This window comes from Radiomyces spectabilis (genome assembly GCF_025331425.1).
Source record: "Radiomyces spectabilis strain NRRL 2753 chromosome Unknown BYT42scaffold_4, whole genome shotgun sequence".
Lineage (NCBI taxonomy): Eukaryota > Fungi > Mucoromycota > Mucoromycetes > Mucorales > Radiomycetaceae > Radiomyces > Radiomyces spectabilis.
The window spans coordinates 75482-88759 of record NW_026251929.1 but is presented as its reverse complement, the minus strand read 5'-3'; the positions used below and the strand labels follow the sequence as shown (position 1 = coordinate 88759).

The following is a 13278-nucleotide window of genomic DNA, read 5'->3' as shown; positions in this document are numbered from 1 at the left end:
TGAAAAAGAAGAGATCGCATGATGATGAAAAGAAGTCAAAAAAGAAGAGGTCGCACGACGATGAAAAGAAATCAAAAAAGAAGAAGTCGCATGATAAAGAAAAACAAAAGAAGCACGCCAAGGAGACCACCACTGCGACCAACACTGCGGCCGACAGCACCGATCAGCTTGCTGGCCACGGTTCGACGTCTTTAACACAGCCGCCTTCAACTGTGACATCCTCGAGCAAAAAGCAAAAAGACAGTGTCCATACTCAAACCAAGGCCATCACCAAACAACGTGCGTCAGCCAAGGGGCCAAGGACATCCTACATGCTCGACAGTGACAGCGAGAATGAAACAGTAGGAGGAAAAGAAAAAGAGACTTCATCGGAGCCCAATACAGCGAAATCGCGGATAACAAATCCATCTGGGAGTGCAAACGATGGCGAGAGCGAGAGCGATAGCGAAAGTGAAAGCGGTGACAACAACGAAGCGAGACGACCACCAAAGAAGCGTAAAAGAACCGAACCGAGTGTTTTATATTCGGATCGATTGAACCCTACGTTGATAAAGGTGCATGCTGATCCAAAAATCATGTACGCTAATCGTATCGTGAAGGCCGATATACCCACCGTCAACCCTGACTTCTTTCTCTCTGATTCCGAGTCAGATACGGATTCTGAAAGCGAACCTGAGGGTGAACCTGAATTGGAATGGCATCGCAAAATCGAAAATGGAGCGCTGATTCGTGAAAAAGCAAAAGCCAACGCATGGCCTATCAAGACAGGAAAATGGAATGCAGAAGAACTGTTACGACTTGAAAAGCGGATCAAGAAGTTAGCACGGGTAAATTTTATTTTTCTTGAGTGTTCATTGTTGCGTGGAAGCTTTGAAGAAAAACTAACAAACATGTGTTGCAGCGTCGAAATATGACTTTAGAAAGTTTTCGAGAGGAGATTTTGACACAACCGTTCCGTAATAAGAAGCAATTTTGGTGGGATGTTGGTGAGTGATATGATCTGGGGGAGGGTTATGCCCCGATGAATAGGCGATACTGATTCATGCTGTTATTAGCCAAGAAATTCCCTGATCGTGCTTTATACCATATTGTTCGTCACGGAAAGCAAGCTTATGACAGGCAAAACTATCAAGGTCAATGGACACCGGAAGAAGACAAGCAACTTTTAGAGTAAGTGAACACTAGTGGTACATTCATCTATCAAAGCTGTATAATAACTATGTTATTTAGATTAGTAAAGACCTATGGAAGAAAATTCGCCACCACCATCAAAGATCAAATGAATCGAACTGCTTCAGCCTGCGAGGCTAGATATCGAACTATAAAGCATCAAGAAGTGGGCAAAAGTACGTTCAGGTAGCGACAGAGAGTATGAATCAAATCAGATTAATTGAACAAATACGATTTGTAGCTGGAAAATGGACAAACGAAGAAAGCGAGAAACTGAAGAAGACGATCACGGAATACAAAACGCTTCACGGTACACCACCCAGCTGGGAGTACGTGTCTTCAAAGGGATTTCAGAATGAACGAAATCCACGGCAATGCAAGGCCCGATGGTATTACATACAATCTTCTTTTCGCTTAATATTACGGCTCATAACCGTGGCTTTTTGTTTTTATGAATATGCTATATAGGCAATACATCCAGAACCAGGAAAATAATGCTGGCCAGGTGACGGGCCGAGGCGCCGTTACTATAGAAGACCAAATCCGACTTTTGGAGAGGTAAAATATAATGCTTGGATTGAGGACGCCCGGCATTAACACAAATCCGATGTATCTTTTACTACAGGATTCAGAAGGGTGGTTGGCAGAAGGAATATGAGATCCCGTTTGGCAAGCTTCAAGATGAAAACTTTACGCTGTAAGTAAAATGGATGAAAGATGTGAAAAAAGAGCATTCATCAGACCCGCAGAGCACCTTATCAAACAATACTTTAGCTCTTCCAAACGGTGTAAAAGTGAATACATCAAACTGCGTAAGCATATACCTGGTTTTGAAAAGATGAAAGTGCAAGGTAAAGAGTGCAAGGAATCTGTCATGATAAAATATTGCCGCCAAACTATGATTCTGATACAGATTTCCATTGTCATAGACATTGTAAGCGAACTGTTACGGACCCGCTGTATCATGTTGGAGAGCTTGAAAGAATAATTGATAATATAAAAGCTTTAATTCAATATCTTGTATTATACTCCTGTAATTGCAGTCCTCGTGAAACAAGAGATGCGATTCCCGTATTCTGTGATTTCGGCGGTTCGAATTTGATAGAATCGGTCCACTTTATTTAGAGACAACGATCCGAGTTGGAAATTTACCAAAGCAGACCAACCTTGTTCTTCGTGTGACGCGATTAGCAATTTTGTTCATGCTTTTCGCTTCATATTTGATCACCCGAATTGTGACATAGATATCTTCCAAATCATGTGTCAAGAAGCCTACTGCTGATCGTTTCGAGCTTTGTCGCACTCAGATGCGTCTTGCATGCAAAAGTGCGAGCAATACAACATTGGACTCACCAATAAATAGTCAGTCATGATATTTCCTGAGAATAACTTTTTATTATCTGGCCTTTGGGGAAATTATCGAAGTCTAACAGTGTAATGACGAAAATTGGGAAAAAAAAGGCCAGAAGAAAAATAAACCCAAAGTTATTAGACTACGTTGTCCGAGAGAGAGAGAGAGAGAAAGAGACATGGACAAGAAAAATGAAGGAGAAACAACACCCGAGGAAAAGGGGGAACAGGTACGCCCTAGACAACATCTTGCCGAAGCAGGAAGAAACCAATGTCGATGTAAAACGCAACCAGAGCGCGGTCCACTAAGAACATAGTCCAATGCTGACTCTCTTTTTCGCAGCTTCAATGGAAGATCGTTCACCTGTTATCCTCGGGGCCTTCCAGACGGCATGAGGCAAGCCCTGACGTGAGTATATTCACTACACCTTCAACGGGTGGAGTCCCCGGGTCTCAAAAGCGCTACTGAAAGAGTAGCTTGCTCAACGTGCAACATGATGACAATAGTACAGCCCACTTGCAATCAAAGATGAAAGACGACAGTGTTGGAGAACACCCAGGGACGAAACCATACAGGATGTATAGCCAAGCAGAACATTGACCGACAAAGAATGAGGTGCGGCGATTGGGTATACAAAACGTAAGCATTTGTGGACTTATTGACACTGGAGAGAGCTTTCTTACCAATGAAGACGGTCAGAAAAAAAAAATGTGTAAATAACGGTGAAAGAGAAGAAGAGCAGCACAAGCCCAATCCAGTTTGCGTGTAGTATTTGCGGAAAAAACAGCGCTTTCGTCATCATCGACTATCATTTATGGACGAGGCCGGCTGTGCAGAGAGTACCTTGTCCAGCTTATGCCGTGCATCATCAGGCGGGAAGCGACTTATCGAGTAATTCGCAAGGGAATCATGGTGAATGAATATCAGGTTATTATGGCTTCGAAGTATTTCATTTATCTTTTTTTTGCCATGACAGTGAAACTGACTATTATCCACTATATACTGCAGCAATGTCAAACAAACAAAGCTGCCGCTGATTCCTGCATCACGATTCTTTACCGGTGGAAGAGTCTTCCATAAGTGCCGTGAAGTTATCTATCTGCCAATCGCTCCTCCGTTTTTTTCATTGCGGAGCAAGGGGGGCGGGGCTCAACTGATACTGGAATTTCTTATTGTTGGTGAACGTGCTTCACTCCGCATCTGACATTCATAGACGCGTATCTGCCGTTTTTTTGTACACATATCAGAACCTTATCTTTGTTTTATTCCTGAGGATGAACCCAACAGGATGATAGAGAAAGAAATAGCAAAATAACATGAATATAATGAAAAAACGGAAATAGAAAAAGTGCTATTCTTATGTGAAGGCTCGTCTATTCTGGATAGACTCCCACAGACGATAGGACGACTTGATAACGAGCCGAAGGGTCACTTTTTAGTTTGATAAAATATATCGAATGATGTTCCTTATTCATGAATATGAAGACAACAATTGTATTACTGTTCAAGGTTTACCTTTGGCTTCGCCACAAGTACGACGTATTCGGAACCCATCAAAATTAGACACGACAAAAGAAGCGTTCACGGCATACAAGAAGAGGAACAAATAATAAAACTGGCACACACAAACACTTGGAGTTCATTACAAGCAAAAAAGGAAAAAGTAAAAACGCTTAATAAACAAAGGGGTAGGAGCCCAGTCGTTGCCTAGTAGTCGCCACGGCTGTTATCGCCGTCGCTGTAATCGCCGCTGCCGACATAAATAATACGACCTTCGTCACCACCAAATTTATCAGGACGGTCAGCACGGTCAATCTTCGCACTTCAACCTTCCTACGATAAACTCTTTTTATCATCGAGTTCATCAGTACAGTCATCATAATAAGCACGAGCAACCTTCACATGAGAACCATCTAATTCTGCTTCGTCCATGCTTTCAATAGCAGCGGGAGCAGTCTCCTCGGTTCTGTAGGTGACGAAACTGATACCGCGCGAGTGAAGAGTAGTACAGTCGCATTCGACTCTGGCAGACAGGATATCACCGTAGGGAGCGAAAGCATGATGAAGGTTTTCATCAGTGGTGATGATTCCCAAAGGCTGGGAAATTGAGATTCCCTTTATCACGTCATTTGTCATACTTCATTCTTCCAAGCATAATCCAGCCCTGAACGACTGCCAGATATACTAGTGGTATGGTAAATGGGTCGATAATGGGGAATCGTGGAACCAAAAGATATTAAAACAGGGAAAGCCCACCAGTGCTAAATAAAAATTCAAAGGAGCAGGAAAAACGATAAAGGCACTGTCATCGGTTAAATAAACCGAAATAGCCATAAAAGGGTGTCACTGTGGGATCCTGTTACTGCGCTTTTAAAAGGAGCTTTCATGCATGGATTGGTGCAACCAAATGGATTTAAACTTTTGGAACTTACATGTAAAGAATTTTCCTTTTCCTCCTACGATCAGGGACAAGCCACTATCTCATCTCTTTTTTTTTTCAGAGCAACTGAGTTTGATTCTCATCTCTTGTTTTACTTGCGCTTTCTTTTTTCTTTTTCTTTCCCCTTTCTCCTTTTTGTAACCATGGGTCGTCGCCTGCAACAGTTGGTTGGCCTGACTTTACTTTGCTCTCTTGCTGCTGCTCAGCAACAACCTGTAGGCCAGACCAATCTGATCGACGGACAGTGTGTATCGAATTATGACCCGAACACTGACTATTTCCCGGAGAAATTGGCGGCACGTAAGTGTTCATGCAGAGATATTGGCGAGACGTGGCGCTAAGTATTCTCAAATTTGATATTATGCTTATAGATGCCGATACCGCCGATCTTTTTACGGTGGAATATCAAAAGAATTACAAATTGATCCACGACAACCGTAATAAGGCCGTTTATGCGCTTGTTCAATGTGGTACACCTGTTCCCAACAATCTTCCCAACGGTACTGAAGTGTATAATGTGCCTGTAAAGAAGGCTGCTATTCTTCAGACGACGGTTGTTCCCTATCTGGAGGTAAGGTGTTTCGCTTTAAATGCATGGTTAGGCATGGATGAATTGATTTGGCCGGTACTTCTCTCAAGATGCTCGGTGTTGCGGATTCCGTGACGTTGATCGCCGATGGATCGTTTGTGGCTTCAAGCTGTTTCCAGAAATACATGAGCACGGGCAAGGTAACTGAACTTTCGTCGACGAACAAGACCTTGGAAGCCGAGCAATTGCGAACCGTGGATGTTCAATTTGGTGTCGATTCCTTCTCCGACGATCCTGTTGCTGAGACGTCCGTCACCACCGCTGAAACCTATGAACCCGATGTCCTTGGTGTAAGTTTTTCGAGAATCAGGGGAAAAAGAGAAACCGAATGGACACGAAACTCGTATCACATGCATTACGGGTTTACTTATGAATTACGATTAATTTTAATTTTGTGCCTGTATTTAGCGATCTTCATGGATTTCATACTATGCTGCTTTTTACAATCTGGAAGGTTTGGCGAATAAGATCATGACGAATATGACGGACAACTATAACAAGCTCAAGGATGCCGCCGCTTACCCAGAGGACCAGCGACCTTTGGTTGCATGGACCATGTATGACGCACCTGACCAGTACAACAACCAAACCGCTAGCTGGATTATTAGCGGTGCGTCTTACAAAGCTGGTCTGACCCAGGATGCTGGTGGTCGGTTCCTCAACGGTTCGCAACCTTCCTATAAGACTGCGGAGGAATTCTTGAATGCGGTGGCCAATGTCGATGTGCTGATCGATGAAACTTACATTGCTCAAAATTTCCAAGACGTGTTGAAGAATTACCAAATCAGCGACGAGAGCAAGTACAAGTTCTCCAAAAACAAAGCCATTTTCCGTGAAGATGGTATTTTGACTCAATCGGGTGGTTATGACTGGTTCGATACCCCTATTGCTATGGCCGATGCTTTGCTTGAGGATATGATCCATGCTGTGAACCCTTCTGCTCCCCGAAAGGATTATGTTGGTCGCTGGCTGCGTAACGTGGCGAAGGGCGAACCCATCAAGCACACCTCAGCTGATAACTGTACCAATATGAACGAAGGCGAACCCCGTCCCAACTTGGCCACCACCTACCAAGGCGGAAAATTCTCGCTCAATGGCGATGCTTCATCTGCTTCTACTGTTACCTTGAACGTCATGGGCATCACCGCCTTGGTGTCCATTGTTTCTTCATTGTTGTATCTTGCTTAATTCCCTTAATACATATTTCCTCTTATTGTTTGCCTTCCCAGTCATTAAACATGTGTTTTACAAAACTCCGTTTAAAATTGTAACGTTACACGGTTCAACACAAACCAAAAGAAAACAAGAACCCCGATGGCGAGATGGACGGGCAATGTTCGCCTAAATAAAGCAATTTCGATCTGCTAAACTCCAATGTTGCTTGAGGTTACATGTATAATCTCTGCGTGCTCTGAACAATAAATCGCTGATCTCTTCAAGAATTATCAGGGTAATATTCCACTGGGATATGTGAGAATGGCTTATGTTGGGCTTATGCAGCCAAATGTCGGTGTCTGGAACGCAGTAAATTTGGGCAATCACGATCGTTCAACTTTTCCCATTCCCACTGAATACCTCAGAAGAACAGGAACATGGCGGAATTGAATCACATGCGCTAATTTTCCATGTCGCCAATGAACTTTTTGATGCTTTGAAAATAGTTTGTCAAGTTTGAACCATTCGCCATTTTGTTCATCAACAAAACACGGAAATTGATGGATCACCTATAGGCCATGCCCTGAAGCTTGATTTGAGTAGGGCTATACCTATTTTTGTTGGAGAGTGTTGTATGAAGTAACCCAGTTTGAACTATGACGCTGGCGGATAATACCTATTGCAATGTATGTTGGATTTGGGTGGCAAGACAACCACAATGACAAAGAAAATCGCCAATTCTCTATCATCTGTGACGATCTCGATGATAATAGTGTCTCTTTTTTACCGGAACGAGTAAAGTATACAAAGTGTTTAGACAGCCTCAATAACATGCAGTTCAAGAATGAAACGCCTGATATCACAGTAAATCCCGCTCGAGATAGAGTCATCATACATGCATTCATTCTAGAGGACGTTTCCAAGGCATAGTAAGACATAATAGGCGTTCGACGTGGTTTTTTCACAACAAATAGTAGTGCGTCTAATGGAATTCACAACTTTATAAATATTTGAATAAACGCCTTGGCTCAGTCACGGAACTTAGCGTGCAGCCAGCCAGTTCGTTGTTGAAAGCTCGGTTTATCATGAGTCCTGGCACTGGAAGTTTCATTGTCCTTCATCTCAAGTAGTAGAAGGAAGTTGTGAGCATGCTCTCTTTCACTAAGGTTGATAGTGCTGCAAGACTCCTCTTTAAACCACGCAGAACTCAATATGTTTTCGGGCAAACGACAATGACAAAGTACAATTATACATTGAGTTTACTTGTTATCATCAAAGATGTGATGATTCGTTGTCCCGCAAGTAAATGAGAAAAAAAAAACAATATAAGCATAGTAAACAACCAGCGGATTATTTTTTCTGAAGATAAATCAGGTTCTCAAGTTCTCGCAGCGGCCCTTTTCCAGATATCCGCAACTTGGATATGCTACATGACGAACGCTCTGTCGCAGCTCGAAATACAACGAACGATTCTACGCTCTTCGCTGCAGACCATATCAGCACGTTTACGAGGGGTATTTCGGCGACAAAAGAGCCATCCAAACTGAGAAAAGTTCCCACCCTCGAGGAGTACGCGTCTGTCGGGAAGCATATAACCGCAACATCCATCAGCAGACAGCACGCATCGAAAGTTACCAACAATATCAATAAGATTTGGCAAAGTAAATTACTCAGAAAGACTTACTATATATGTCCTGGGTCTTCTTCTTTGATTGCCTCTGTCGCTAGCTCGGCAGTAATGGAGAGTTATTATGAGAAGATTCATACCATAAAATAAGTAACAGAAATGAGCAGAGTCGGCTCCACGAATCGAGCTGTTTAGTACTCAACACGGATACTCCAAGTATCATATCAGCGAAACTCTCGCAATCCGAAGCGCCACATCCTCCACCTCAAAGCAAAACCGACTGCGGAAAAATAAGATCGTATAGGCATTGAGTAAACGCCTGAAATGTTTGAACATGGATTGGTAATTAATGTGTGAAATGAGATGCTCCTTCTTTTTTATGTTTCTTTTTTTTGACGGTGATCGATAATCTACCACTTCAATAAAACTAGCATTGCGTAGTTCCATGAACCGGTATCTCAACCGGATCGAACGGGTTATCAGTTGCTAAAGTGCGTGAAAGCCGCAGGATAACATATTATAGAAATGCCGTGTCGAGACTTTGCTTACGCACTTGCGTATATTTAGTTGACACAATCAGCGAAGGGCAATCTGGCGGTGTTTAACAGCACCTCTGCTACAGAAAGCAAATAGTCATTCGTTTTTACACAAAATGCATACACAAGGATTGTACAAGAGAAAATTAGCTATATGGTCGGTCAACAGAGTGAGTACGAGTTGCAAGGCGACCCGTGCGTATTTTTGGCCTTATAGGAACGGGTGCTGGTCACAAATCCGTGGGCACGTTCGTCGCACACAGAAAGCTGGCCTCTAGACACGACTCGTTAAGCAAATGACGAAGGAGCCAACGTTGCATGTTTCTTGCTGTCGAGCATCGTGCATCCGAAAAAAAAGATTCCTCAAAAAAGGAAATCGGTCGGAATAGACTGTCAACGGGTCAGTCACCTACATCAACTGGTTATGTATCACATGAGTGAATGGCTTTCTACTCTTCCCAGCGATCACACATCCACAGGAGTGTATGCCTAGCAGAAAGGACATCGATCGAACTCGAAAAACCTCTAGACTTTCGATCTGTCCTGAAAAAAAAAATCAGCCAATTATACGTTAAAGTGCAAGCACAAACCCGGCCCAATGTGCATGGGTTGCGGCTTGGAGTACCCATGGCTATTGAGACAACTGTATTTTGCACAGCTTGGAGAAGCTCAAAAGTCATCAAGCTTTTGAAAACTCCACATTCTTGCAGATACCCTCTTCAGTATCTGATGAATTTCTTGATGAATGATGAAACACTATAAAAAATTTGGGTGCAATATGCAGAAATTCCCTCATGTGTTGATTGCTAGAAATGGCAACAAGCATTCCGTAGAAAAGAAGGACCCAATTATTTGCATGATTTCGCATAGACGTTTTATTGATTTTGTCAACACAGCAACCCATCCTTCATCGGAAGTCCACCAAAGATGCTTTCAACGGATTTTATGATTCTAACCATCAGTGGTGACACACATTTGGATTATTAATCACTTTTTTTTGTGACTTAACATGGGCAATGGAAAAAGTTTAGTCTGGTTCCTGGGATTCATACAGAAAAAAAATTTATTGTTTAATGTTTACTATGGAATGGAAGATGCGCAAATGAAGAAAGATGCCCAAGATGATTGGAACAACAAGGTTTACAATATGGTAGAAATTGATAAATGTTGAATGCCTGCGATAAGGAATCTAAAGAAATTAATAGGGAAATTTCGCGAAAATGGAATGAGAAATGTTGCATCAAAAAAAAAAAAATGGGGGAAGGGGGAGGACAAAGATACATAGTTATGCATGCAAAATAGTGCCGATGAAAAATGGACATGATTTCCGTTGACAAACGGACCATCGAAGTGCGAGAGAAAGAGAGAGGAAAAAAAAAAGAACGAACGGGGGTTGGGATGAAAGGGAAAGGGGCCATATTACAACTGTGGCTCGAAAAGCAGAGCACGGCGGTCATCCAACAAAGAGAGATTCGATTTCTGATGGGAAGACATGTTGGTCGTTGTATTGGCGATGGAAGTGATGGTGGTAGGGGCATCCTTGTTGGGTTTGATAAACAAAGGATTTTTGCTGAAAGATAATCGAATGCCGCCTTTGATGGAATTAGTGAGGCTGCGACCCTGAAGTTCATTCAATGCCTGAGTTGCAAACACCAGATCCTCGAATTCCACAAAGCACATGGGACCTTGAGGTTTATTGCGAAAACACAGACGTTTGTATCCTCGACATTTGGAGAACACCTGGCGTAGTTCCTCTTCACTAGTATTGGGTGGCAAATTGCCAACGTACAATGTATTGCAAGGTGGATTTTGATCGGCTTGATTTGTTTGACGGTAGTTGTTGGTCGATGAGGTGGTAGAGGTGGCACCGGCGGCAGCGGCAGTGGATCGAGTGTCGGGGAGTTTGCTGGAATGAATCGACAACGAGCCCATGCGACCCAAAAAATCGTTATGATCACCATATAAGGGGGAAGTACCGAGTGCACGGTCATTTTGCACGGGGGAGGACTTTGAGAGATAATTGTAAGGGTCCGTTTCGGATTCCTGAATTGCTTTTGTCATGCGAGCCGGTGGCATGAGTCCGAATCCACGTGGAGGTGACAGAATCCCTACATCCTGATTGCGCGCATCAAACGATTGCGACCGCAGTCCAAAAAGGGCATCGCTAAAAATGGGGGTGGTCGGAGTGGGACATGTGACAGGTTCATTAAATGGATCGTTTTTATAATCCGCAGGTGAAAGCAAGTCGCTAGGCAGTGGTGCAAATGAATCGTACAAGCCGGGATGGCGCATTTTCTTTGACAAGATACTCAGCGGTGAAACGGTGCTGTCCGTGGCCGGCATGGCCGCCGTCAAAGCTGCTGCCGTAGTGCTAGAAGATGAGGTAGATGACGAGGCGGAATTGGATGTCTGTGCTATGCCGTTGGGTATTGTTGAACCTCGTTTGATGTGAAGATTCTTCTTGGCCATCTCCGCTTTCAGGACAGCGCCTTTTTCTTGATCCACTTTTTTCCCGCTCAACACTTCGACCGCTTCGAGTGCTTCTAATCGAGTACGAAATCGTGCAAATCCGATCTGTTTAAAAAAAAAAACGATCAGGAAAACGCATTTTAGGGAAAAAAAAAAAACGAATTGATAATAATCCTCAAAATAAAAAAAATCATACCATTTGTTTTTTGCCGCTCATATTGTTGGTAGGATCTTCTTCTTGGTCTTTGCAGTGCCACTTTAATGAAGCCGCTTCGAATCCAGGACAGAATGTAAACATGTTTTGAAACTCCCGTTCCATCATGTCATCGGGGAATCCCACCACAAATATCGTTGTAACATCTTCCCCCAATTGCGATGTCAAGGTCGGATTAAACAAAGCAGTCGACGCCGGTGAAGCTGACAAGGGATGAATTCGAACATCAGCACCAGAAGCAAACGTATAAGGCATACTGAATGTCCCAGGTTCGCTGATCATCATTGAAGAAACAAAAAAAACTATTAAATCAGGAAAAGAAAAAAAAAAAAGGAAAAAAAAAATGGAAAAATAAGGGCCCTATTTCGATTTTAAAAGAAAACGGAAAAACTTTTTTTTTTGCCCAATCCCAAAACGCTGGACAGGCGAATTTGCAATCCGAAAGGGGAACGAAAAAAAATATCCAACGCAAACCTCTGATTCGATGATGCGTCAGGTTCCGCTTCGAGCTCTGCCGCTGTTACGAAATTTTCCTGAACGCAACGCGTGCCTTTAAATTTTTTTCAAAGCGCATGTCATCAAAATCCAAAAAAAAAATTCGCACTTTTAATTCTTTTCAAGCACAGCTTACCAGGCATGCGAAAAAATGGGAAATTTGCCTAAAGGGCACATACAGTTTGCACATAAAAAAAAAAGATATTAAAAATCTTGGTTTATGCCATAAACAAGTCAGAGAACTAGCAATAACCATACTTTAAAGATGTTGTCGAACATTTATCCAGAATCTGACGTGGTAACATGGCGTCTACGTGGATTATGCAACGTTCGTCATACCCTTCCCGCAGAACCGAAGAAACTTTGTATGCTTTATATGCATGCTATATTTTGAATTATTTCCCTGATTTACATTTCGAAAATCTTAGCAAGTTCAATGGTAAAGAAGATACAAAACCGGTAACATGTGGATGATGTTGACTTTTCCAATTTTCAAGTCACGCTCACTGAAGTTCAACAGACGCGCACAATTAATTGGGTAAAATTTTTTAAAAGAGGCAAGGCCATGTTATTATAGTAAGAGAGAAATCCAAAGGATAAAGACATAAAAAAAAGGGATGGATGCATTAGACAAGCCACGCTTACTCTTCTTTTGTTTTTACTTACAAAAAACTGTTTTCCCCGCATTGCGGGAGCCGCCACCGCACACCGCCAAGGCATGGGCTTTGTTCAAGTTTTTTAAATTATAGAAGCACACACAATTTATAAGTGACTCGGCATAACATTCAAAAAGTAAGACATTTGAACACAAATACATTACCTTCCAAAAAAAAGTCTTTGTTGACCACCAAAAAAAAAAAAAAGCTTTTCAGCGCGCAAGCTGTATGTAGAGGTTCAGTCGTTTTGATATCACAGTTGTGGTCATCATGAGTATACGTACAGTCAAGTTGGGTTTGAGCAAATGTTAATAAAAATGAGCAATAAAAAAATGTATGGCACGATGGAAGGATGGTTTTGCGCAAGAAAAAAGAAAATAGATGGGCGATAAAGAGAAAAAAAATGAATGGGAGATGCGTCGTATTTTATAGACATGAAAAAAGAGGCGATCCCTCGTACTGTAGCTAAAACCTTTATTGTCCCATAATGAAGCATGAAAAAGGCTCCAAGTGTCTTGTTCTCATCACTTCATGTTATATTTATCCATTGATAAAAGAGGGTGGCCCCATCGCATG

General features: G+C 42.4%; 3 protein-coding genes across 3 annotated transcripts; 1 reads left to right on the top strand and 2 right to left on the bottom strand.

Annotated features, from left to right (window-relative positions):
* The first annotated feature begins 389 nt into the window (after window positions 1–389).
* BYT42DRAFT_253353 (uncharacterized protein) lies at window positions 390–2543 on the top strand. The gene is made up of 9 exons (XM_051562717.1): window positions 390–577; window positions 652–827; window positions 902–986; window positions 1056–1170; window positions 1231–1346; window positions 1412–1559; window positions 1639–1728; window positions 1796–1867; window positions 1945–2543. The coding sequence occupies exons 1-9, from the start codon at window positions 559–561 to the stop codon at window positions 2156–2158; spliced, it is 1035 nt and encodes a 344-aa protein (XP_051424916.1). The 5' UTR covers window positions 390–558; the 3' UTR covers window positions 2159–2543.
* A 1871-nt stretch (window positions 2544–4414) lies between these two features.
* Window positions 4415–4603, bottom strand: BYT42DRAFT_471613 (uncharacterized protein; the record flags this gene model as incomplete). The annotated part of the gene is made up of 1 exon (XM_051563565.1): window positions 4415–4603. A coding segment is annotated over one exon (189 nt), but the record flags the coding sequence as incomplete, so codon positions are not given.
* A 5684-nt stretch (window positions 4604–10287) lies between these two features.
* Window positions 10288–11806, bottom strand: BYT42DRAFT_611945 (uncharacterized protein; the record flags this gene model as incomplete). The annotated part of the gene is made up of 2 exons (XM_051571566.1): window positions 10288–11442; window positions 11534–11806. 2 exons carry the CDS (start codon window positions 11804–11806, stop codon window positions 10288–10290), a joined length of 1428 nt encoding a protein of 475 aa, XP_051424914.1.
* Between the last annotated feature and the right edge of the window lie 1472 nt (window positions 11807–13278).

Excerpts from the sequence above, each read along its gene's own strand:
- BYT42DRAFT_253353 (XM_051562717.1), top strand. Across the intron at positions 828-901 it reads GGATCAAGAAGTTAGCACGG|CGTCGAAATATGACTTTAGA; the intron begins GTAAATTTTATT and ends CATGTGTTGCAG. Across the intron at positions 1,868-1,944 it reads CAAGATGAAAACTTTACGCT|CTCTTCCAAACGGTGTAAAA; the intron begins GTAAGTAAAATG and ends ACAATACTTTAG.